Source organism: Peromyscus eremicus, chromosome 15, assembly GCF_949786415.1.
Source record: "Peromyscus eremicus chromosome 15, PerEre_H2_v1, whole genome shotgun sequence".
NCBI lineage: Eukaryota > Metazoa > Chordata > Mammalia > Rodentia > Cricetidae > Peromyscus > Peromyscus eremicus.
The window spans coordinates 15992817-16019576 of NC_081431.1; the positions used below are offsets into that span (position 1 = coordinate 15992817).

At 43.6% G+C, this 26760-nt stretch overlaps 1 protein-coding gene across 1 annotated transcript in view; it reads left to right on the forward strand.

The window, feature by feature from the left end:
- The window catches only part of LOC131925287 (kinesin-like protein KIF28), a gene marked incomplete at its 5' end in the record, with an annotated part of 46792 nt that extends 24162 nt beyond the window's left edge, over positions 1 to 22630 (forward strand). The window contains 9 exons of the mRNA XM_059280581.1: positions 1323 to 1441; positions 1947 to 2054; positions 4306 to 4580; positions 6234 to 6368; positions 7174 to 7343; positions 7532 to 7638; positions 7867 to 8014; positions 8628 to 8815; positions 22313 to 22630. Coding sequence (XP_059136564.1) covers positions 1323 to 1441; positions 1947 to 2054; positions 4306 to 4580; positions 6234 to 6368; positions 7174 to 7343; positions 7532 to 7638; positions 7867 to 8014; positions 8628 to 8815; positions 22313 to 22468 — 1406 coding nt within the window. The remainder of the gene's footprint in view (positions 1 to 1322; positions 1442 to 1946; positions 2055 to 4305; positions 4581 to 6233; positions 6369 to 7173; positions 7344 to 7531; positions 7639 to 7866; positions 8015 to 8627; positions 8816 to 22312) is intronic.
- Positions 22631 to 26760: the final 4130 nt, after the last annotated feature.

The following is a 26760-nucleotide window of genomic DNA, read 5'->3' on the forward strand; positions in this document are numbered from 1 at the left end:
TCTAGGTTTCTGAGCGGAAGATACTCCTTTGCCCCTCAACCCACCCCACCCCTGCACTATCTAGGATTCCTCACAGGTACCTAGAGGCTCCCCCTCTGCCCATCCACCTCCCCTCACTCCTCAGGTGGAGGCTCCTTAACACCTTCCCACACCTCCTCCCTCAGCCCCAAGTCATGTGCACAGGGTTGGCTGGACCCTACTGAGGTCTTTGTGGTGTGCTGGCTTCTCAGGGGAGGCCACAGGTGAGGAGCAGTGGGGTGCTGAGATTACAGGTATGAGCCACCATACGTAGCTCTGCTTTGGTTTTTCAGATCACACTAGATACCCAAGGCTAGCTCAAAACTCACTATGTAGCCCAGGCTGGTATCAGTTTGTTAACCTGCCTCAGCCTGCTGAGTCTCGGGGTTACAGATGTATGCGACCACATCCACATTCTGCTGAAGTTCTTGTATAAATCCAAGGCCGGGGGTAGCAAGATGGCTCAGTGGTTAGGAATGCTAGCTTCGTAGCCATGAGGACATGTGTTTATATCATTATCCATGTAAAGAGCTGGGTGTTGTCTCAGGCGGGACAGAGACAAGAAGGTTGTCTGGGGCTTGGTGGCTGCTTGTCCAGGTTCATGGAGAGATGCTGCCTAGGAGGATAGAAATGATAGAGGAAAACACTTGACACTCTCCTTTGGTCACTTTCTTTGCACGCCTGTGCACACACACACACACACACACACACAATCATAAGCAAATAACCCACCTTTTCATTGAGTTCTTCATACCTGATTGTGTAGAATGCCCTCCCAGCACAGGGACAGTGATGACAGGAAGTTCATCAAACCTCGGGCCCTGGGCTGAAGCACCCAGATCCCAGTGATGACAGCGGGTTCTCAAGGCAGCCTAGTGGGACGTTCTGAGGCATCGGTACCGTGTGACCCATGGGCAGGGAGTCTCTAAAGAGCAAACAGGTCCCTACACAAGGCAGTACTCCTCCAAGTCTGGAAAGGGGGCTGGGGACTCCCATAGTCGCTATGACCCTTCCTCCATAGCATCCAGACACAACTGAAGGAAGAAAAGATTACTTGCTGCACCACCGAGGATTCAGCACCAAACCCTAGCCCCTCCCCTGGCCCATTCGCTTCTACTCCCTTTGACCCTCCTCCTGGACGGTCCAGAACCACATTGGACTGAGGGCCTCGAAATCAAGAACTAGGAGAGCCAAGATTTCGAGGTGGTGATGAGCAACTCTGAGTGAACATCTGAGTGTGTGTCTGTGAAAGCTGAAAGTATCAGAACAAGCAACAGACTCACTTCCTCCGTGACTCTGTTTAGGTACTGGGAGCCCTGGAGATGGCCAAGCCGAGCCCAGTGTCTTAGCTGTGTTCCAGGACTACATCAAACTCCTGCCGCTGGTTGTGGAAGCAAACCAGATGAGTGAGGAGCTAGAGAAGGTGACCTTTCACCCCACATGGGTCAGGTCCCCAAAGGCCTGAGGTCTAGGGAAGGATGGGACTTTTCCCACCATGGCACTGAGAGCTAGTGACAGAATTAGACTAATCCTCAGGCCTTCCCAGCCAGCTGAGCATCTGCCTTACTTATCAGAGCCACTGGCCTCCCGGACCGTAATAGACCACCTCCGATGTCCCCGTCACCTCTCCAGCACCTCAGTGGCTGATATATGCCACAGAGGGGACCTGGACTGAGGTTAGCTCCTGGTGACACAGGATCCCAGTCAGCAGGAGCCTTGAAAGGGAATTAACCGACTTAGGAAGTACAAGTGTTAGTTCCAGGATCCCACTGGGAAATGCTGGCCCTTGGCTATTTGGGTTGGCAGGAACTCTGAGGAGCAAGAAGAGCCGGGCTGTGTCCTTTTACAGAGCCCGAGGCTGGGCAGAATGGGAAGAACGCAAAAGGAATATGAGCTAGGTGTTGTTTGGCGAAATGCTTCTTTCCCAGGGGCTTAAAATGGAATTGAAGGTGAAGAATTTGGCATCGTCAGATTCCAGGGGCTACGACCTCCAGAAAGAGGTCATGGTGAAGGTGACCAAGCCGAGGACTCACGAGGTAAGACCCCCATCAGTGGGCAGGCAGGAATCTCCTTGGAAAGCCTCCAAAGTCCACGGGATTTTGGTCAGCTGCATCCAGGAGACCTAGACAAAAACCCAGATGTTGTCTGAGTAGGAGCTGAGTCTGGGGACCCTTTGTCGTGTGTCCTGGTCTTTCATAGTGCCAGTTCCTAGGACCTTTTCTAGTGACCGTGCACTTAGTTGGGTTACTCCTGCTGTGGTGAAACACCATCACCAAAGGCGACCTGGGGAGGAAAGGGTTGATTTCACTCCCTCCATGTAGGGTTTATCACTGAAAGCAGTGAGGGCAGGAAGTCAAGCAGGGCAGGAACCTGGAGGCCATGGAGGGGAGCTGCTTACTGGCTTGCTCCTCATGGTCCACTCAGCCTGCTTTCTTAGAGAACACGGGACCACCACCCCACGGTGGTCCCTCCAACCATGCTGCGCTCTGTTCTCCTGTGTCAATCACTAATGAAGAAATGCTCTACAGACCTGCCTACAACCTGATTCTTTTTTTTTTTTTTTTTTTTTTTTTGAGACAGGGTTTCTCTGTGTAGCCCTGCCTGTAGACCAGGCTGGCCTCCAACTCAGAGATCCAAGGTGGTGGTGTACACCTTTAATCCCATCACTCCGAAGGCAGAGGCAGGTGGATCCCTGAGGCTAGCCTGATCTATATAGTGAGTTCCAGGACAGCTAGCAGGAATACACAGAGAGACCTGTCTCGAAAAACAAAAACAAACAAACAAACAAAACCACCTGGAAGTTTCCCCAGATGGAAAAGGTGACTTTGTCTCTCTGTGTGCATAAGACAGAAACATACATCTCTGGATGGTGCTTCCTTACATGCCTCGAGGCCAGAGAGACAGAAAAATCTGTGTTTATCCTTCAACTGTACCACTGAAGGTGACATTCCTGGAGACAAGACCTTATCCACTGGCTTCTGTTCTTATTTTAGTTGCCCAGAGAAGGGCTTGTTGGTTTGATACCATAACATTTTTTTTTTTAAAGATTCATTTATTTATTATGTCTACAGTGTTCTGCCTGCATGCCAGAAGAGGGCATCAGATCTCATTACAGATGGTTGTGAGCCACCATGTGGTTGCTGGGAATTGAACCCAGAACCTTTGGAAGAGCAGCCAGTGCTCTTAACCGCTGAGCCATCTCTCCAGCCCGCCATAACACTTCTGATGGGACATTTTCAGTCAAATTTCCAGCTGGATTTCCATAGATTGCAGCTTAAGTTTCTCTCCATAGCAGGCGTTGGAAGAGGCCCTGCCCTTGCCCAGTGAGAGGACAGCCACTCCTGTCCTGGACCTGTTTCTCACTGAACAAGAGTAGAAGCCCTTTGTGGGCTTCTGAGAAATGAGCTAACGTACCTGTGTGCTTAGGCGGAAGGGGTTGTCCCCCCAGCACGTGGCTGTGCATCTGCTGTGGAGCCCCTTGGCTTTTCTGTAGACCAGTCGTCCTGTATTGATCATCTGTTGTCTATAACAAACTGTCACTTGTTAAATGACCCAAGGTTATAAACTTAGCTCTCTGTAGGCTGTTAGTCCCACACAGGTCTTGCTGGGTGATGTTGTTCTGTGGAAAATCAGTGGTTAAGTGTATTTCCTTGCTTTTTCCAACTTCTAGACACCACCAGTGTACCTTGGTTCATGGCCTCTCTGTCTTTAATCAGCCATACATTTTCTCTTAGGCTCCATTTCCATCACTTTAAATAGGGTGTCTGGAAGGGCCTTAAAAAGTTAAGTTTGATGAGAGTAGTATGTGGTCTTCCCCAAACTCCACCCATGAGGAGGAACAGATTGGAAAAAAGAGAGCTAGGTTGTTTAAGCAGCAAATGAAACAATACATGGTCTGGTGATTTGAATAATAATGGCCCCTCGAAGCTCATATATTTGCATGTTTAGATTCCAGTTGGTGGAACTGTTTTGGGAAGTATTAGGTGTCTCCTTGTTGGAGGAGGTATGTTACCAAGCGTTCATGTCAGGCCCAGTCTGTGTCTGTCTGTCTGTCTGTCTCTGCCTCCAACTTGTGAATCAGGATGTAAAGCTCCCAGCTACTGCTCAGGGCCATGCCTACCTTCCTGCTGCCAACCTCCCCTCCATGATGATCATGGACCAACCCTCTGACATTGTAAGCAAGCCCCCAGTTGAATATGTTCTTTTACAAGTCGCCACGGTCATGATGTCTCTTCCCAGAAACAGAAAAGTAGCTGAGATGCTGGGTGACCCCCTTTGCCTCCCCAGGTATGGATTTGGTCAAAGGCCAAGTTTATCAATCGGAAATTCCTGATGGAGGAACTTTACCAGCGCTTTCTAGAGAGGGAAGCCAGCCAGGTGGCTCAGGAAGACGACCCTTTCTGGGACCCTGTGGAGGTTGTCCACTTGGGCTCGGCACACATCTGGCTGCAGTCCCTGGCTTACTGCATGATGCTGGAGGAGCAGGTGGAGGTTCTGAACTGTGACGGGCTGCAGGAGTCAGTACTGCACATCCGCATCACACCCTGCTCCCCGGAGGGATGGTGAGTCTCAGGCCCTTCCCAGATGGTTTGAAGGAGCCCGAGTGCTTATGAAGGAGAGGGAGGTCAGCTTGGTCCCTTAAGGGGTTACCCATGAGAAGTGAATGAGCTCATTTATGGTTTGGCCTCGTTGAATATGATTCTTGTCAAATGTCCAGCATTAGAGACAGCCCAGCATTGCCCTGGGGAACTGAGGAATGAGGAGGACATCCCACAAAGCAGCAGATGGAGTGAGGAATGCTGAACTATGACCCAAAGCCCTGGGTTGGTTCCATGAGGGACCACCCGGGAAAGAAGCCTGTGCTGTGGCCATGCTCACCACAGCCTGCTCCTGGCACTCCACCTGCCACACATGGCAGGCATCAGAGCCAGAGCAGAAAGTCGGTTTCTGCTCACACATCTCCGTTCTTGGCAGAGGCCAGAACTTTGCTCCTTGGCTTGAAGGGAGGGCTAGGTGTCTGGACTCCTTCTGTGCTGTCTCTGAACTCCTGTTTTATTATTTATTTTTATTTTAGGCCTTAGGATGTTTATGTAAAAGTATTTTAGCAGTCCTAAGCACAGAGGCTGGCAGGAGTCCTAGGCTGGGTACAAACATCCAGTGTGACCTTTTGTCTTCATGAAGAGGAAACTCACTTGAAAAGGGAGTAGGAGAACCTCAGAGTTCTGGGTCCAAAAGGTCAAAAACAGTGTCTATAGGGACTTCAGACTACTAGCTAGTCACCTGTCTACACTGTCTACCGAGGCTGCCCAGTGGTCACTTTGAAAATTAACAACATGACATTCTGTGTGTAAGTTTCAGACTTTGTGGACATGGTTGACATAAGAGAGGTCCCCAGTTAGAAAGCTGTCCCAATTGATTTCTGAGGCTGGAGGGATCACGTTGACTCTGGACTAGGAATGACTCACCAAGGTAGATGACAAATTAGGCTGCAGCATCTGAGGTCTTTCCTCCTCCCCAGTGGGACCAACTTGTCTTCCATGTGAGTTTAGCACCGTACCCACACACATTCACTGCATGAAGATGTCTGTACTCTGTTCTGGGCTGTGAGCTCTTAGAGATGATGTTTCTCCCATAAGCACCATGCAGAACCGGCTCTCCAGTGAATGTATTCTACAACAGATATTACCACCCACCCCTGTAGCTAGAGTTTTCCTGCCTGGCCCACAGTCAGGACAAATCTCTCACCTGCAAGTCCCACAGCCGCTCAGACCTGACCAAGTAAACACAGAGACTTATATTGGTTACAAACTGTATGGCCGTGGCAGACTTCTTGCTAACTGTTCTTATATCTTAAATTAATCCATTTCTATAAATCTATACCTTGCCACATGGCTCGTGGCTTACCGTCATTTTTACATGCTGTTTGTCATCATGGTGGCTGGCAGTGTCTCTGACTCAGCTTTCCACTTCCCAGCTTTATTCTCCTCCTTGTCCCGCCTATACTTCCTCCCTGGCCACTGGCCAATCAGTGATTTATTTATTGACCAATTAGCAACACACTTGACATACAGACCATCCCACAGCACACCCTTCCTTCAGGGCAATCATCCATCTCTGTCTATCTCTTAAGGACTCTTTCATTCCCATGACATTTGAGTGCTAACAAGCCTGGGTCCAGCCTAATCCAGAGACTGATGTTCAACTCTTGTCTGTAGGGCACACAGTGAAGAGGACATGGTTATTGACCCGCTGGAGCTACTGGGCAAGAGGATTGACTTCCAGATTCACATCGTCGGGTGTCTTGGTGTCAAATGGCTAAAGGAAGATGCAAACCGGGGCATTCAGATGGGGTACGGGTCTGCACTGCACAAAACTTGCACACACTACCGATGCGGCTCCTGGTGGGAGGGGCCTTATTTCTTTTACAAGATGAGTTTATCATAAAATTCTCTTAAGAGTTTCTCTTTGCTCAACTGCAAAATGGCTACTTTCTCCATCAGGTAGAGAAGCCACATGGCCCTCCACATTACTAGGATGACTGCTTAGTGTCTTACATGATTAAAGCAGCAGGATGAGACATTTTAATTGTCACAAAAAATATCCTCCAAAACTGTGATTTAAGTAATATATTCTGATAGTGCAGACACAACCAGAAAGGTTAAATTCATTAAGTTCAAAGGATGAAGGTAACGAAAGGGATGCTTTAAGAAGTGGAAAATGAAGCCGGGCAGTGGTGGCGCACGCCTTTAATCCAGCACTCGGGAGGCAGAGGCAGGTGGATCTCTGTGAGTTCAAAGCCAGTCTGGTCTACAGAGTGAGTTCCAGGACAGCCAGGGCTATTACACAGAGAAACCCTGTCTCAAAAAAAAAAAAAAACCAAAGAAAAAGTAAAAACCTAACACCTCCCAAGGAAACTCACACTTTAGAGCATCCAAAGAGAATCTAAAGAGTGATTCAAACCCCTCTTCCCTGTGGACTTCCCAGCTCTACGGTAATGATGTTCATGCTGAACAACAGCGTTGGAGGCAGAAGCCACAGGGCTCGATTACAGGGCCGCTTCTCATCTAACTGCACTGTAGTTCTGTGGCTCATCTGATGATTTTCCTCAGATATGCCCCTTCTAGTTGTCAATTATGTTTTATATTCTTGCTTCAGGTACAAAGTTTATGATCTCCCAAACACTCTGTATACCAAGCCTGTGTGGACAAAAAGCGTGAATCCCCGAATTGAAGAGACCGTCCACATCGTAGCCTTGAGCGCATCTCGAGAGTTTCTGGAGTACTTACTGACGAATGCGCTTATCGTTGATTTGTGGGGCCTCCAAGGTACTTCGTTTGCTCCTTCTTCCCTACAGTGTGTTGTCCAACCAGGTCTAATGCTGCAGAGGGAACAGAGGGAGGCCCCGGGCTGTGGAGCAGTGGGTGAGCATCATCTGCCAGGCCCCGGGTTCACCTCAGCTCACTGGGGTCTCTAGCTGAGAATTCTTTCATTTCTGGCCTTTCCCACCCGGCAGAAGGCTGTGCCGAGTTAGGCGTCTCTCAACTGGACATCCTGCTCCCAGGTGAAGGCCACATCATGGTAGATACCAAGAAATTGTCCAGTGTGAAGAATGTGAACCAGGTGTGTACATGTGGCAGATCACAAGGGGGCGGAACAATCTTGGTGACAGCCCCTTAAGAATCATCCCTTCAACGAAAGTGTTTTTTGGGCCTTTCTGTGTGTCCTGAGGGGTTTAAACCTCTCCCTGCCTCCCTATTCCATCCTTGTTTATATGACGTAGTATGAACCACTAGCCTGGAATGCTATGCAGGTAATTCCACAAAAGCTGAGTTGACATGTCTTCTGTAGATCATGTCAAACCAGGTGCCAGAAATTTATCAGACGCTGCTCAAGTTAGAGCAGGAGACGGAGCTGCTCAGAGGTGTTAACAGAGCCCTCAGAGAAGAAAACGTGTCTCTCAAGGCATCACTGGAAAAAACTGGTTCTGCTCAACAGGGTGAGAGACGGTACCACTATGGTGAGTGGTCATCTCATTCCCAACTCCCATGTTTGGGATGTGCCGTTTGTCTAGAATAGCAATTAATAAAAAAAAAAATTATTTATTTTTATGTGTGTGTATGTGTGCCTGAGTGTGTGTCCAGAGGCCAGCAGAGGGCATCAGATAAGTCCCCGGGAACTGGAGCTACAGACAGTTGTGAGCTGCCATGTGGGTACTTGGAATCGAACCTGGGTCCTCTGGAAGAGTAGCCAGTGCTCTTAACTGCTAAGCAATGCCTCCAGCTCCAGAAGAACAGGAAATCTTAATGAGTTAATTCATATCTTACACCATAAACAAAATACCAGAACCCTTTTTTTCCTTTTGCCCTGTAAGATTTCTTTGAGTGGGTCCAAAGCAATATGCTGATATGAAGATATAAAATGTCACCAGAGCCGGGCCTGGTGGCACACACACTCTAATCCTAGAGTCGAGACAGCTGGATCTCTACGTTTGAGTGAGTTTCAGGACAGCTAGAACTACACAGAGAAACCATGTCCTGAAAAACCAAATAAATAGACACAGAAATGCTTGGATATAGATGAAAAATACTTTTTTTTTTTTTGTGCCCTAGCCCAGAGGCCAGATGATCCAAAGAGAGCTGGGGTGAGGGCACAGCTGCCTGCAGCCAGAGAGGCTACACAGATGTGTGCTCAGCAAGCCAGCTGTGACGCACAGCTGGCCAGAGCTCTGAAGGTATTCTATCAAGGCATGAGCGTGGCCAGAGGACAGCTCCTCAGACTGAGGCAGTGCAGGCCTCCGGTGAGTACCCAGCCTCCCCGCCACACGCAAACAACGCCATTAAACCTACAGATTTGATGGCTGGTACAGCGATGTGTGTGTGTGTGTGTGCGTGCGCATGCGCGCGCGCGTGTGTGCATGTGTGTGTGTGCATGCGTGTGTGCTTGTGTGTGTGTGCACGCGCGCTTGTGTGCATATGCGTGTGTGCGTGCGTGTGTGTGTGTGCATGCACGTGTGTGTGTGTGTGTGCATGCGTGTGTGCTCATGTGTGTATGCACACACGCTTGTGTGCATGTGTGTGCATGCGTGTGTGTGTGTGTGTGTGTGTGTGTGTGTGTGTGTGTGCTTGCGTGTGAGGGGATGAACATTTGGTGCTTTAAAGTGTGGGTCCTGGATCGGGAAGATGGTGGTCAGTAAGGTGCTTGCCGCGCTCTTGGAACGCCCTCTACCTTTGCTTTGGCCCCTCCTATCTTAGTGCAGGCAGCTGTGACCACTACAGGACAGTCACTCGCTTTACAAGTCTGATTCATTAGTGTGAAGACAAGTATAATTTAGTAAGATTTTAGGAGGGGCTGGAGATGGCTCAGCGGTTAAGAGCACTAACTACTCTTGCAGAGGACCTGGGTTTGAATCCTGGTACATGCACTGTGGCTCACAGTCGATTGTAATCCCAGTTCCAAGAGATCAAATGCCATCTTCTGGCCTCTACAGGCATCAGGTGCGCATGTGGTACACACATATGCAGGCCAAACACCTATATACAGAAAATCAAAACGAATGCATCTTTTTTAATTTAAAAAAGTTTTTATTATTATTATTATTATTATTATTATTATTATTATTATTATTATTAACAGTGTCCTGCCAGCATGTATGCCTGCAGGCCAGAAGAGGACACTAGATCTCATTACGGATGGTTGTGAGCCACCATGTGTGGTTGCTGGGAATCAAACTCAGGACCTCTGGAAGAGCAGCCAGTGCTCTTAACCTCTGAGCCATCTCTCCAGCTCCCACAAATGCATCTTTTAAAACAGAGATTCTAGGAGAGGGCCAGCAAGATGGCTCAGCATGCAGAGGCACTTGCCACCAAAGCGGACAACCTGATTCTTCCCAGTGATCCATAAGGTGGAAGGAGAAAACAGACTTTGACAAGTTGTCCTCTGACCTCTACATGCTGCACCTCCGTGTGTATGCATACACATGCACACACATGCATACACATGCACATATATGTATACACATGCACACACATGAATACACATGCATACACATGCACACAAAATAAATAAAAACTAAAAAAATGTTAAAGATTACAGGAGAAGAATAATTTGATTACTTCAATAGATGCAGAATGTGAAAAAAAAAAAAGCCTGGACATCCTATTAAGATAAAAATTTTTGTCAGGTGGTGGTGGTGCATGCTTTAATCCCAGCACCCGGGAGGCAGAGGCAGGCCGATCTCTGTGAGTTCGAGGCCAGCCTGGTCTACAGAGTGAGTTCCAGAACAGCCAGGGCTACACAGAGAAACCCTGTCTCAAACAACAGCAACAAACTCTTGGCAAACTAGAAATCAAATGGACAGTCGTCCTCAGTCTCATCAGGGAACTGTGAGGCAGGCAGAGGACTCCATGACCAAAGATTGACAGCATTGCTTTTCAAACAAGGGAAAAAAGCCAAGGGTTCTGGCTGATCCACTCCTGCAAATTCTGGTTTTAGTCAGCACTGTGAGGCAGAAAATACAAGTGCTGAGCACTTTACACTGACTGACCCAGTTCTCACACACCCACACTGAGAAGACACTGTTGTTCAGGTCTGCATCAAGGGGCAGAGCTCCCAGGAAGACAAAGAATTTGTCGTGAAGACCAGGCTGGCAGCTGCTTATGGGCGAGCAAGAGTGCCTGAGAGGAAGGCGCTGAGGCCTGACCCTGCTTAACTAGACCTGGGCGACAATATGAGGGAAGTCCTGGCTGGAGAAAGGCCCTGTGGTGGTTTGAATGTAACTGGCCCCCATAGGCTCATAGGGAGTGTGCGTTGTGGGTTTTTTTGTTTGTTTGTTTGTTTTTCTGTTTTTCGAGATGGGATTTCTCCATGTAGTTTTGGTGCCTGTCCTGGATCTCACTCTGTAGCCCAGGCTGGCCTCGAACTCACAGAGATCCTCTTGGCTCTGCCTCCCAAGTGCTGAGATTAAAGGCGTGTGCCCTGCCGCCCTTCGAGTGTGTTGTTCTTAACAAAATCTCAATCATTTGATTTTACCAAAAGACTCTGGAGCCAAATGCTGGGGTGAAAGCCTGCTAGCTCAGAGAGGCAGAGCAAGCACCCAGCTGACCTTTCTCCTTCACTAATATCCCCCCAAAAAGGACCTTTCTCCCACACTGTCTCAAACAAAACTCCTCCAACAAGTTGTCCCTCCCTCCTGCCTCCTGTGTGAGTCTCTCTCTCCTTTCTCCTGACTCCCTCTTACTCTCTCTGCTTTTTTCTTAATAATCTTGTGCTCACTTTTCCTGTCAACTGGTTGCCTGCCTCACCTCTTGACCTGTGGTTGACTTTATTTAATCCTGTTTACAATATTCAAGCAGAAAGTTCTTGGGTTAAAGGTGTGTGCTAGGGCTGAGCCACACCACAGCTAGAAACAGGTTTTTCCAGTAAATAATGCAATCTCAGAGTTCACAGTGTGATCAAATATCCTGAAACATTTCCCCCTTTTTGTCTAAATAAAAAGGGAAGGTTTTTAACTCTAACACGGTGAAACTACAAAAATGAAGCTATTTCTGCCAAGCTTTCCACAATGTCCAGCTTGGTTGTATTTGGCAGTCTTAGGATTAAGTATTTCTGAGTTCAAAGCTCTGTACAATGTTTGTGTCCGTCTCATATGAACTCAGTGATCTGAATGTCTTGAGTAGTTTGTAGTCCAAATCTGATCTTGGGGTGGTGTTTGTCCATTTACTGGCATTACCACAACCCAGGTGGATTCATTGTTGGAGGCCCCATCATCTTATTGGAGACCTTAAAGGTTACTGTTAGGAATGGTCATGGTTTGTTGCAGAAAACATAAACGTTTTAAATGCCATATTTAGCAGATCTCCAAAAGGTTTGAGGACCACAATCTATTAAGCATATCAAGGATATACAAACTTAGTTCCTAGTCACCTGCTTCAGACTCAAACCTGAAAACACATACAGGAAGCTAGATGAAGCTTATTTCTAGAATTAGTTAGTACTCTGTATAACCACTACTATCACGACAGAAAGTTTATAAATATACATAATAATCTTATAGATTTTGAGACAATATTTATGCCTTAAGAAAAGTTTTAGAGAGTCAAATGAAACCCAAAAGATTATGAGATTGGTGGCAATAGAATAGCCCCTTATTTTTTGTTTTCCTCTGTCCCATACCCGGTGATTTTTCTGATGAGACAGAGATTTTGGGTTTTCCTTTAACAAGCATGCTTGTATTTCGAGAAGAAGGGAGCAACACTCCAACCCCAAAGTCAGCTCTAATTTTTAATTGAATTGGGACCACAAGGACCATTTGCCACTTACGTCTGTAGAGTGCAGCAGAAACAAGCATTTGGGAAGATTTAGGCCCTTCTACCCTGCTGAAGGTGGGCGAGACCATTAGGCCAATTTACTCTTTTCCTTGGGGCATTTTCTCTTGATGATCCATCCTTTTTCTTCAGATGTTTCACTTGCCAGTGGTTTCCAGATTCCTTAGTTGGATGCTTGTATTCTCCTGGAAAGATAAAAGCAAAATCCTGCCCTAACCCTAACGCTGGGAGTTGCTTTTTTGGCAAGTTATATCTTTCCTAGAGCATTTTTTAAAAAGATTTATTTATTATGTATAAAGTGTTCTGTCTGCATGCTTGTCTGCAGGTCAGAAGAGGGCACCAGATCTCATTATAGGTGGTTGTAAGCCACCATGTGGTTGCTGGGAATTGAACTCAGGACCTCTGGAAGAGCAGTCAGTGCTCTTAACCTCTGAGCCATCTTTCCAGCCCTCAGCAAAATGTTTTCTGGCAATAAAAAAAAGTATTATCTTTCAATTAAAAAATTCTTTTGAAATTTTGAAACTAAATATACCTTAGTATGTGTGGATAGATATGCCTGTATTCCCCTTTCTCTTTACATATAAATTCAAGGTTAAAGTGTATTTATTTTTAGATCACAAAGGACATTCACTTTGAATTTCGGCCTGTCTTTTGCAAGCAGCTTATAAATTTAAATCACTGTAATTCTTATGTGCCTGCCTCTGCCTCCCAAGTACTGGGATTAAAGGTGTGAACCACCACCTGGCTATAGATTCCTTATAGTAGTTATCCTCATAGGCTTGTCCTGGTCTAATTTTGTTCTCCATTTCCCCTTATTTTTTGAATATATTTTGAATGTGTAATCTATCATTCTTGCTGATTTATTCTGAACTTGTTCCCTGGCGAATTTTAATATTCTAGTCTTCATTAAACATGATTTATCCACTGTTTCATTGTTTTCAGATGTTTTGTCTGCCTTGCTTGTATGAGCTACGTACAACTTCATGTCTTTGCTAGGTTGTTTCGCCATTTCCATTCATGCCTCCCATGGCCAGGTATCTTTGCCATTTATCTGCCAGTGAGTGGCTTTCCATTTTGATGACCATTGCACACGCGCCACGAATCGGGGAAGATACAGACTTCCCTTTTGCCTTCCTTGGCTGTTTGTCTGACAGCCACCAGTGCTGCTGTTACTTCTGTGTGTTGTGCTGATCTGGTTGTGCTTCCTCAGTGATAGTCATTCCATCCCCTTGTCTACAGGCCGCGGCTTTCTGCTTAGTTTTGGTTCCGTCAGTGACTGGTGAGCCATCAGTAGACCTGTGCCAGCCAAATGCTGCGACCATCTCGTCGGTCCTCACTGTGCAATGGCGCCTCTTCTTTCTGGGGGGAGGGGTGATCAGTGTAGGATGGGGAATTATGAGCAACTGGGCTATTGCCTCAGTGCGGGAAGGCACAGACCCCTTTGCTACCACATCCTGGTCACAAAGGGATTCAGATAGGTACCATGTCCATAGTAATACCTTTCATGGCTAAGCCTGTGAAGACTCTGTCTTTGAACAGATCCAATCCATCATAGTAAGGGACACTTTTATGACCATAGGGTGGTTGTCAATGACTAAGTATAAGGTTTTCCATGCTTCATAAAATGTCCCGATTTGTTTCTCAAAGAGAGAATATTTATTCTCTGTAAATGGAAAGTGTTTGCCATGGAAGCCAACAGACAAAAGTTGGTGGACTTCTTTATGCGTTATGAAGAGTCCCCAGTTGTCAATTCACCAATAAATATGATATCCATAATTAGGGCATCATCTGGTTCAGCACTGGTCAGAACCAAGAAGGGCTTACCGGCAGCTGCAAAAGCTGCAGTTTGTTCCTGTCTCCATTGGAAATGAGCTGCCTTTCTGGGAACCCTGTGGAGGGTTTCTATAGACCTGTAAATGTGGCATGTAATTTCTCTAGTGTGCAACCATACCGGTTAGAAGCTGTATCTGAATTTTGTCCCTGGGTGGTGGGATTAAAGGCATGCACCACCACCACCTTGCTTACTCTAACTCTAGAATTTAGAAAACAACTAATTTATAGAGGTCTACCTGTCTCTGATGGGATTAAAGACATGGGCTACTACTGCCCTGCTCAAATATTTTATCTTAGCTCCAAATCAAGCCAACTCTGAGAGACTTAGAAAACAAGTTTGAACTGTTGTAACCCTTTGAATTTACTTAAAACATTTTAAATATCTTAACTTGGTTTTTAATACCAAACAATAAAATTATCTTTTTTTATTTCAGAAGAAAACTCAAAAAAAATGTGATGTCCAAGATAGCGTGGGCCACATGGCAATTTACACTCTAACATCTTAACATGGAAATAAGACACATAGTTTAAGAAAACCTATTTTTCATTTCATGTAGTAAAGCAAGTGTGCCTTTGGTAAATTATCATTCAAAAATATTATTTTTTATTTTTATTCTTTCATGCCTGATCAAAAGAAAGGCATTTGTTAGTCTTTATAAGTTAGTTTGGACTGAATGACCAAGCTGTCTGATGAACTATCACCTCTCCTAATCAAGAGGTCTCTCCTGTTTGAATCTAATCTTTATCAGTCTTGATGGTATACACAGCTTTTCTTCTGTGGAAACAAAGGCAAAACCCTCTTTCCCAATGTAACACATATCCCTGTTTCCATTCTGAGGTCAACACATCTTTAAAACATATAGGCTGATTTAATTCAGAAGTTTTTTCCTACTATCCAATGTCTTTCCACAGGTGCTGTTCCTTTCTCATTGTTCAGTTGGAACTTCCAGCTTGCCCCTGCATGATCCAGAAAGCCCCATTCCTCTCTCTCTCTCCAAACCCCACCATCTCGGAGAATCTCCAAGAAAAGGCACCAAAAAGCCCAGTTCGGCATTTTTGGTGGCTACGGCAGCTCCTCCCCTGAACTTGCCAGCAACCCAAGTCCCTGCCTGAAGTGCTCAGCTTTTGACCATACTTGGGCACAACCCCAGATTGTGGTGGACACATCATCATCCCTCACCTACAGGCTATATAAGCTCCCTGCTTTAGTTCGGGCATGTGACTTCTCCTGCCTCTATCTCTGGGGCTGGAGAACTCACCCAGGAGTTGCTTTGCTCAAATAAACCTGTTCTTTTATTTTTTCAGTTTGGCTTGATCTGGCCTACTGCATTGACAGAGAAACCTATTATTGCAATACAGAAAACCTATTGCTCATTAGCATTTAAAAATTTAAAGTTAATAAAGTACTGTGTAATCTATCTGTCTCATTTAGGGTTTCTATTGCTTCAACGAAACACCATGACCAAAAGGCAAATTGGGGAAGAAAGGGTTTATTTGGCTTACACTTCAGCATTGCTGTTCATCACTGAAGGAAGTCAGGACTGGAATTCAAACAAGGTGGGGTCCCTGCGGCAGGAGCTGGTGCAGAGGCCATGGAGGGGTGGCTGCTTGCTGGCTTGCTTCCCATGGCTTGCTCAGCCTGCTTTCAGGACCACCAGCCTAGGGATGACATCACCTACAATGAGCTAAGCTCTCCACCACTGATCACTAATTGAGAAAATGCCTTACAGCTGAATCTCGTGGAGGCATTTCCTCAACTGAGGCTCCTTCCTCTCTTATGACTCTAGTTTGTGTCAAGTTAACACACAAAATCAGCCAGTACACTATCTCTGAAGGTCTTTATTGCCCCTTTTTGTTTATTAAGCATATCTTTTAAAGTGTGATTAGATTTTTCTATAACTGCTTGTCCTGTAGGAATTCGTGGTATACCTGTAATATGATTTATGTTGTAATATGCAAAAAACTGTTTCATTTTTACTAAGAGACATACGCTGAAGCATTTTCAGTCTTAATTTGTACAAGTAGCCCCATAATAGCCATACCTTCCAATAACTGTGTAATTACAGAATCAGCCTTTTCAGGACTTAAAGCAGTTGCCCATTGAAAGCCTGTGTATGTATCTATAGTATGATGCACATACTTTAATTTTCCAAACTCTGCAAAATGAAACATGTCCATTTGCCAAATTTCATTTCTTTAGATGCCTTTTGGGTTACTTCCTGCAGGTAGTGGAGTTTGATTATACAAAGAACAAGTACAACATTTCTTTATAATTTCCTTGGCTTGTTGCCAAGTGATAGAAAAAAAAAACCTTTCTTCAAATCTTTGTTATTAACATGGTGTTTCTTATGAAATTCTGAGGCTGTTCACATATTTCCTATTAATGGCTGATACATTTCATTATTACCTTGTGCTGGAGGGCCTGGTAGGCCTGTACGAGATCTGATACGTGTTATATACAATGGATGGTTTCTATTTCTGGTTACTTGTTTTAGTTGAATAAATAGCAAAGTTAATTCTGCATCATTCAGAATAAGTTCAGTGCCTTCAGTATGTAAAACAATCCTTTCTGCATATTGAGAGTCAGTAACTATTTTAAGAGATTCAGGAAAATCTAATACTACCATAAGAATGACATACAGCTGATTTTTGAAATGAATCATACGGGCTTTGAGCCACTTTACTTATTTTTCTTGACCTATAACCTGACTTTCCTGATTTATTTGCATCAGTATAGAATATAGGGGCTCCAGAAATCAGTGTCCCTTGTACTGTATGAGGGAGAATCCAATTAGTTCTTTTATAAACTGAAGTCTGTTGCTTTTCAGATATTTTTTGTTAATCTCTCCCAAAAAATTACTGCAATCTCTTTACCAGTGTTCATTTTCTGCCCATAATGAGGCAATGTCAGCATTAGTAAAAGGTACCACAATTTCTGATGGGTCTGTTACTGCTAATTGATGAAGTCTCAATTTTCCTTTCAGAATCAATTCAGAAACCTTTTCTACATAGGTCTTTAATTTTTTACTCTGTTGTGTGCTAAAAATATCCCTTCTAAGATATTGTCTTCTCTCTGCAATCTCCTGTGGGAGAATGAGTGAAGACACAATAACCAAAATGCAATCAAGCTCTGGATCCAAATGATCCACATCTACACTCCATAATTTCTTTTCTACCAAAGCCAATTCTCTCTCAGTCTCAGCTGACAATTTTCTTCGACTCTCTAAGTCCTTATCACCTTGTAAGGTTTGTAATAAATTACATAGCTCTTGAGGAGTTAATCCAATTGTGGGCCACAGCCAGTTAATATCTCCCAGCAATTTTTGAAAATCATTAAAAGTTTGTAATTGATATCTTCTGATTTGTACTTTCTGTGGTTCAATTTTCTGTAAACCTATCTGGTATCCTAGATAATTGATAGAATCTCCTCTTCATATTTTTTTTCAGGGGCAGTTTGTAATCCCTACCAAAACAAAATTTTCTTTACTTCATCAAACATTTTTTTCTAAGATGTCTGAGTCTGAATCAGCCAGTAAGATACCATTTTTATAATGATAAATTTTAGATTGAGGAAACTATTTATGAATTAGTTCTAATGGCTGTTGTACAAAATATTGACACAAGGTGGGGCTATTTAATAAAACAGTAACACAAAGTTCTTACCTGTGGAAGAACTTTCCAGTGATACCTTTTATTTCAGTTTATTTATTTTTTATTTGTGTGCATTGGTGTTTTGCCTGCGTGTATGTCTGTGTTGGAGGCTTGGAACAGAAGTTACAGGCAGTTGTGAACTGCCATGTGGGTGTTGAGAATTGAAACCCTGGTCCCCTAGAAGAGCAGTCAATGGTCTTAACCACTGAGCCATCTCTCCAGTCCTCATACCCAGTGATACCTCTTAACATATTGAGATTATTATAAGTAGGCACTGTGAAGGCAAATTTTTCTCTATATTGTTCTTGTAAAAGTATAGTAAAAAAAAAAAAAGCAGTCCTTTAAATCAGTTTCTATAGTAGACCATCCCTTAGGTAACAAAGAAGGCAAGGGAATTCCAGGCTGTAAAGAGCCCATTGACTGGATCACATTATTTATGGCTCTTAAATCTGTTAACATTCCCCATTTTCCAGATTTCTTTTTAATGACAAATACAAGAGAATTCCAAGGACTTTTTGACTCTTCAATATGTTGAGAATTTAGCTGCTCCTGTACCATTTAGTCTAAGGCCTGTCATTTTTCTAATGTCAAAAGCTATTGTCCCACCCAGACAGGTTTGTCAGTCAACCATTTTAAAGATAGGGCTCTTGGTTCCTTTGAAAGATCAGCAGCTGTTGTGTCCTGCTTATGTACAACCTGAACAGTCTGTGACTGCTCTTGATAATACCTTTTAATATTTTCTTGGAAGCATTCTTTATTTTATGGTTTGTTTCTGAGACTGGAGGAATGTTAATCTGTGTTTTCCATTGCTGTAAGAAATCATGTCCCCATAAATTCATGGCTATATTAGCTCCATGTGGCTTTAATTTTCCTATTTGTCCTTCTGGCCCAATATATACTTGATCCATCTTTTACTTTTTTATCTGAGATGAAGTCCCCCTCCCTAGAAGCTGAATATTTACCTCCTGAAGAGGCCGATCTGGATGCCAAGATTTTGGTGACACTATTGTTATATCTTCCCCTGTGTCCACTAAACCTTCCATTCTAATGCCATTTATTTGTATTTTTAGCTTTGGTCTCTAATCATTTATCCAGTTGCCAAAATATTTGTTTCCTAGTCTCTTGAATTTTTTATCTACTGAAGCTGTTCTGTCCTTGATTACATCCAGAGCAGGGCTGTTTTTAATAACAGGCATTAAATCTTTTAATTGGTCTGTGGATGAGTTTCTCTGATATTGACAGGGAATGATTAAATCAAATTTGATATCTGGGCCTGCTAGAGGCACCTTAGGGCATTTCCCAATGGCAAAGGGTTACCTTGCCTCTCCCTTGTTGATCTGCATTCATTGGTCCAATGCCATACTTTGCCACACCTTCTGCATATTCTAGAAGGTAAGGGGCTTTCTGTTTGGATTATTCCTAGAAAAAGCATTGTTTCTAGGAATGCCCTGTCTACAGTCTCTTTTGAAATGACCTTGTTTACCGTAATTAAAACATCTAACATTTTGATTTTTCTTAAAACTTTTAGAAATTACTTGTCCTATCAGAGTAGCATCATAAATGTGAGATCCAATACCATCCATATTTTTAATCCATTTATCTATTGGTGCCAATCTTGCCTTTAAAGGCCTAATCATCCATTTGCATTCTGAATTAGCATTTTCAAAAGCCAAAGATTCAATTAATACTTGTCTGACTTCTGGATCTGATAGTATTCTATTTACAGCTGAAGTCAATCTTTGAAAAAAATCAGTGAAGGCTTCTTTTGGGCCTTGTATAATTTTTAGTAAATGACTCAGACCTCTTTTCTGATTCTTCAACCTCGGCCCAAGCATTTAAAGCTGCTAAACAATATAGTGCCATGGTGTGACATCAAACTCAAGTTGCCTTTGTAACTCAGCATATTGACCTTCACTTAGAAGCTGATCTTGGGAAGTATTAACACCTCTAGCCCTAGTTCACTGTTCTATGGCCCTAGCTTCCTCTTTCCACCAGGTTTGCCATTATTAACTGAGGACCAGCTTCCAATATTGCTGTTGCCAAATCTTTCCAGTCTTGAGGGATAATTCTGTTGCCCATGAATTTAATATCTGCTTCACATAGAGTGAATGCATACCATATGAAATGACTGCTTCCTTAAATCTCCTCAAATCTAATATTTCTATAGGACTCCATTTAACTTCCTGATAACCTTGGGGGTGTATATCATCTGCTGGCAGTTCTTGCATAGTAACTAAATAAATTAAGGTTGGTTTTCTAACAACTTTGGGTTACTCCTCTTCAGTTTCATCATGTGGTAGCTTGGTAGTTCTCTAAATTCCTCTGTCTGTGTCTGAGTATTTTTCTTATTTTCATTTATAACTCTTTCTAAGGCATGTATCTTATCAATCCACTTTTCATAGTTGGCACAAAAAAACCCCCACCATGACTATTAAGGATAAAATATGAATTACCAGACTGATAGTAATTATAATTGGTATTATGTCAATCTCTGTTAAATCATCTATCTTTTCATTTTCTATTTTCATGCCATTTGAAGTAGCACTATACAGGACCCTAACACCCTGAATTATGATATTTCCCATCCTTAACGCAAGATTTTTCCTTTTAATATTACTTAACTCTCTCCTTGAGTACTTCCCAGTCTTACCAAACCAGATGGCTTCTCAGTTTGTCCACAGCTAACATGATTTCTCTGTCCATGTGGTCATGCCCCACATTTGGTGCCAAATGTTGTTTTTAACAAAATCTCAATCATTTGATTTTTACCAATAAAGACTTGGGAGCCAGATGCTGGGGTAAAAGCCTGCTAGCTCAGAGAGGCAGAGCAAGCACCCAGCTGACCTTCCTCCTCTGAAGACCTTTCTCCTATGCTGTCTCAAACAAAACTCCAACTGGTTGTTCTTCCCTTCTACTTCCTGTGTGTGTCTCTTTCTCCATCCTCCTGACTTCCTCATACTCTCTATGATTATTTTCCTATCAACTAGTTGCTTGCCCCACTTCTTGACGTATGGTTGACTTTAATTAATCCTGTTTACAATATTCAAACAGAAAACTCTTGGATTAAAGGTGTGTGCTAGGACTGAGTCACACCAAAGCTTTGAAGGCTTTTTCAGTAAATAATGCAATCTCAGGGTTCACTGTGTGATCAAATATCCTGCAACAAGAGTGGCACTATTAGGAGGCGTGGCCTTGTGGGAGTAGGTGTGGCCTTGTTGGAGGAAGTGCGTCTCATTTTACTTCTGATGTCTGTGGATCAAGATGTAGAATTCAACTCCTTCTCTAGCACCATGTCTGCCTGTATGCCTCTGTTTCCTGCCATGATAATGGACTAAACTTCTACAACTGTAAGCCAGCCACAATTAAATGTTTTCCTTTCTAAGAGATGCTGTGGTCATGGTGTCTCTTCACAGCAATACAAACCCTAACTCAGACAGGCCCCATAAATAAAGTTAATGGTAAGCACTCAGGGCTGGGAAGGTGGTTCTGCTGGTAAAATGCCTGCAGCACAAGCAGGAGGGCCTGAGTTTAACTCCAAGAACCATATATAAAAAGCCAAGCATGGCGGGAGTGTGTAAAATCCCAGTCCTAGGGAAAGGCAGGCAGGGGATCCCTGGAGCTCGCCAGCCAGTCAGCCTAGCCTATTCAGTGGGCTTCATGACAGAGATCCGCCTCAAAAAAAAAAAAAATCAAGGTGGACTGCTCCTTATGAACAACTGAGATGGACTCCAGGCTCTCCCAGGCACACCTGTGAACACCTTCCTCCCCACTAGACACACAAGAATAAGTACAAACCAACTCATATCATAGGTTGACTATCCCTTATCTAAAATGTTTCAGGGTTCTTTGATTTTGGGATATTTTCATGGATTTTAACTGGATGAACATGTCTCACTCAAAAAGCCAAAAGGCCCTAAAATCTAAAACTTCCTGAATGCTAACCCATAAATATCATCAACTATTAGAGTTCAAAATATATAAATGATTACCTTTGAAATAGGGAAAAGAAACATGGGAAATTCATTGGGAGAAATAATTGGCAAAGGATCTGAACAGGCAGGAATCTATTGACAATCCAGGAAGCAAACTGGAGCCCAAACAGGTGCTAAGTCACCTGTGTTCCCCACCCTGCCCTCTGCTGATGCTCACTGGACTCTGGAATCCCTTCTCAGTGGTACTTGCTTCCACTGGGCAGGGAATAAATCAGCAAACCCCTACATCTGGGAGTTCTTGTGCAAGTCTCAATGTCTATAGTACTGAAAGAACACAGAACATTCCAATCTGAAATTACGGATGATCTCATCTACTCTTGGTAGATTCAAATGGCCTTCCTCAAGTGCCTGCTCTGGGTACTGACTGCTCAAAATGGTCCAATGCACTTCTTTAGCCACGTGGGAACATTTACTGGACACCTCATCCACATGTACTAAATATTTTTATTCTAGTCATATGAAATCTGTCATTTTTTTCTTTCATTTAATTTTTAGGAAGATGATGAAATGCTTCGACCTTTTGTGCACCAACAGTCACTGATGCTCAAAGATTTGGAAGACCTGCTTGAATCCAGCTTACAGAAGCTGAAAAATGATGTTGCTGTCATAGTGAAGAAGAAGAAAGAGTATCTACTGCATACCCAACAGTGAAGATGAACAAGCTGAAAACATGCTCCGAGTTAATGACTTCATTGACTCACATAATTGCGTCTACTATTTTTAGGTAAGATGCCTCCACTTGCCTCTTTTCTGACAAGACCTTGCTATGTGGACCAAACTGGCCTTATCTTGCCTTTGTATCCCCAGACCCACACTGAGCCTTAAATGGATTTAAAAATCTATAAAAAAAAAAATTAACATGTATACAGGATGGTGAAGGGAGATGTCTGTGGTGAAGGTTCAGAACCTGGAGCTCTGGATTTGATTGCTCACAGTTCAATCCTGGCTAAATCTATCACTTCTACATTGTACAGTGTGGGACAACTCACTGACCTCCCGTTACTCATCGGTTAGCTGGGATGGTTAATGCTTACCACCTTCCTGGCAGAACGCCTGGCAGAGAGCATGCTCAGTAAGCATTACCATCAATGCTTTCCTGGGAAATAGTTCACATTCCTTTCCTTTTTCCATTTTAAAAAAGAACAATTTTATTGTGTGTGTATGTATGTCTGTATCTCTGTACATGTGTGTGGTACCTTTTTAGGCCAGAAGAGGGAGTTGGATCATCTGGAGCTAGAACTAGCGGCAGCCGTCAACCCCACCTTGGTTGCTGGGCACTGATCTTGGGTCCTCTGGGAGACCAGCACATGCTTTTAAGCACTGAGCCATTTCTCCAGGCTGTTTACTTTTTATTTTTTGAGACAGTCTCACTCTTAACCCAGGCTGCCCTCCAACTCTTAGTGGTCCTTCTGCTATGATCACAGGTGTGAGCCAACATGCCTGGCTTTTCCAGTCCACACTGTAAATAACACCTGCCTGATTAGTTGATTTTGTTTCTTTTTGTTGTCAGAATAGACAATAGTTAGTTCACATTTTTTATTTTGTACTCTTGCTCTTGAACAAGTCCACCCATCCACGAGTTTTCCCCTACTCGTTTTCTATTCATATGCTTATTTGAAATACATTCAATGGGCTCAGCTGCAGTAGTGCCGTACTATAGGCTCTCTGTGGTGCAGAGCTGAATGTTAGCCAACTCCTTTCAGTAGACAGTCCATCCTGCAGCGGATATTGATCCCACAAATGGTTGGTGAGTCTCAGAGACTGACACTAATACTCTAGGAAGAGTCTATAAGAAAATCTTTTATGGCCAGGGAAACATCTAGTAACAAAGCCACAAAAATAGTGACCCTTGGGGCTGGAGAGGTGGCTCAGAGGTTTAGAACACTGGCTGCTCTTCCAAAAGACGCAGGTTCAATTCCCAGCACCCACATAGCAGCTCACAACTGTCTATAACTCAAGTTATAGGAGATCCAACAACTTTACACAGACATACATGCAGGCAAAACACCAAAGCACATAAAATTTTTAAAAGTTTAAAAAAATAATAGTGAAGGTTAACACACATTTACCAGGTGCCAGACTGTAATCTTAATTCCTAACATTTGTTAACTTGTTCAAGTCTCATGATAATTTATCACTTAATGTATGCAGTACTTCCACAAAGATTCCTCAAAACAACAAAAACAGAATTATCTTATGATCAAGCAATCCCATTACTGTGTGTATACTCAAAAGAACTGAAATCAACATGTCGAAAGCTAGCCATACTCCATGTCCACTGCAGCAATATTCTCAAGCTGAGGTAAGGCTTAAGTGTCCACCTATGCATGGCCAGCTTTTTAAATATGACATATGTATACAAGGGAATACCACTCAACCTTAAGAGAAACAGGATTGTTTAACTAAATTGACATGGCATCAAACTGCCTTCTAAATATTCATATTTATACCTTTGTACAAATGACAATCACCATCAGAGAAGCTTCTCTTAGCAATGAATGGCTGTGAATGCAGAGAATCATGGCTGGTCAAGGTACTGATGATAAGTGACAATTAAATGCTCATCTCTAGACAGAACATTTATACCACCCCCTCTAAAGCTCAGAGGACATAGTGGAAGAGGGTGCTGAAAGAATGTAAGAGTTGGAAGAGAGGAAAATGACAGTGGAATGCTTTGTTCTGGGCATGGCACAGCCATCGCAACCATGATCACCAGGCTGCAGCTGCCTGCCCTGGGCCTGTCAGCTGGCAGTCATAGGTTGGGTAGGGGCTCGTTGGGTCCTGCCATTCCCTGCTGAACTGTTGACTATGATAGAACTGGGGGCCAGTCACTGTCTTCAGTTGTGTACTCACTGATAAGCCCACTGGGCCCCAATGGATAGCTCCAAAACCATGGGTGCCCAGAAGGCAACGGTCAAACTCAGTGGGTAACAGAACAAAAAGTCATGAGTGTGGGGAAGTGACTGGCAGGGTTAACAGGGGTTAAAGGGTGATCAAAGAGGGTGGAGTGAGAGAAACCGGAATGTATTATATCCACGTATGAAATTGTCAAAGAACAAATAAAAGTTCTCTTTAAAAGCAGGGAATTCTAATTTGTGACAACATGGGTGAGTTTAGGGATCATTGTGTTAAGTTAATAATCAAACTACACAGAGAGATGCTGTGGATTAATCCTTCTGTACACTGTGAATATGTATTACTCTCATTGGTTAATAAAAAACTGACAGGCCAGTAGTCAGGCAGGAAGTATAGGCAGGACAGCCAGACACAAAGGAGTCTGGGAGGAGGAAGGGCAGAGTCAGGGGAGTCACCAGCCAGCCAGCTGCTGAGGAAGCAGGATGTGTGGAACATGAGGTAACAAGCCATGACCCACGTGGTGAAGCATGGATAAGAAATATGGGTTAATTTAAGTGTAAGAGTTAGCTAGTAACAAGCCTGAGCTATCAACCAAGCATTTGTAAGTGGTTATTTGGGAGCAGCAGTCCAGACAGGAAAACTCTGCCTACAGAGAGAACTATTAATCTAATATCTACAAAAAATAACTGACAGTGAGATGGTGTCTGCCAGGAGCTTGAGGGAGGTGGTAAGTAGAAAAGAGGAGTCCTTCCTCAGTGGTACAAGTTACAAGGAATAAGTCTGTGTTCTGTCCCAGGCTAACTCACCATAGTTAACAGTGACTAAGTAAGAATTTTAAGTGTTCTCATCACAAAGAAATTGTAAATAATCTGAGGTGATAGATGCTATTACTTTTATTTGTTTATTCTATAATGTATGAATATATTTAAATATCTTTATTTTCTTTCCAGACAGGGTCTAATTATGTAGCCTTGGCTATCCTGGAACTCACTCTGTAGACCAGGCTGGCCTTGAACTCACAGAGATCCACCTGCCTCTGCCTTCTGAGTGCTGGGATTAAAGGCATGCACCACTATGTTCAGCTAAAAGCCATTTTTTTAAAAAATAATTTTTATGTCTATGTGTGTGCTAGTATGTGTGTGTACCACATGTGTGCAAGGTACCCTTGGAGGACAAATGATGGCATCAGATCCCTTGGAGCTGGAGTCACCAATTAGAAGCCACCTGATGTGGGTGCTAATAATCAAACCTGGGTCCTCTGCAAAATCAGAAAGTGCTCTTAGCTATCTATCTAGCTGCTGTGGGATGTTCTGTATAGCAAATGTGTTGCTAATTAGTCAATAAATAAAACACTGATTGGCCATTGGCTAGGCAGGAAGTGTAGGTGGGACAAGGAGGAGAATAAAGCTGGGAAGTGGAAGGCTGAGTCAGAGAGACACTGCCAGCCGCCACGATGACAAACAGCATGTGAAGATGCTGATAAGCCACGAGCCACGTGGCAAGGTATAGATTAATAGAAATGGGTTAATTTAAGCTACAAGAACAGTTAGCAAGAAGCCTGCCACGGCCATACAGTTTGTAAGCAACATAAGTCTCTGTGTTTACTTGGTTGGGTCTGAGTGGCTGTGGGACTGGCAGGTGATAGAGATTTGTCCTGACTGTGGGCCAGGCAGGAAAATTCTAGCTACATCTAGCCCCAGTCATACTCATTCTGAATTTCATAAATACATACCATTATTTGCCAGTTAAAAAATTAAATAGAAATAATTTTTAAAAATAAAAGATCCTTTCTTTTCAAGTTGAATATTCTTCCATACAGAGAGCAGAGAAGGATCACCAAGCACGAGTACTACTCTGTTATGTCCACAAATGGGTGGCTTTTTTCTTTACATAAGGAACAGTACAAATACTGTATGCGCCTGTCTCAGATGTTGTTGTTTTTATTGTTGAGATAGGGTCTGTAGTCCAGGCTGGTCCCCAAATCCCTACATATCTGAGGATGACTTTGAACTTCTGATCTTCCTGCCTCTGCCTCCTGAGTACTAGGATTACAGGTGTGTACTAGGGCCCGAACCCAGGACCTTGTG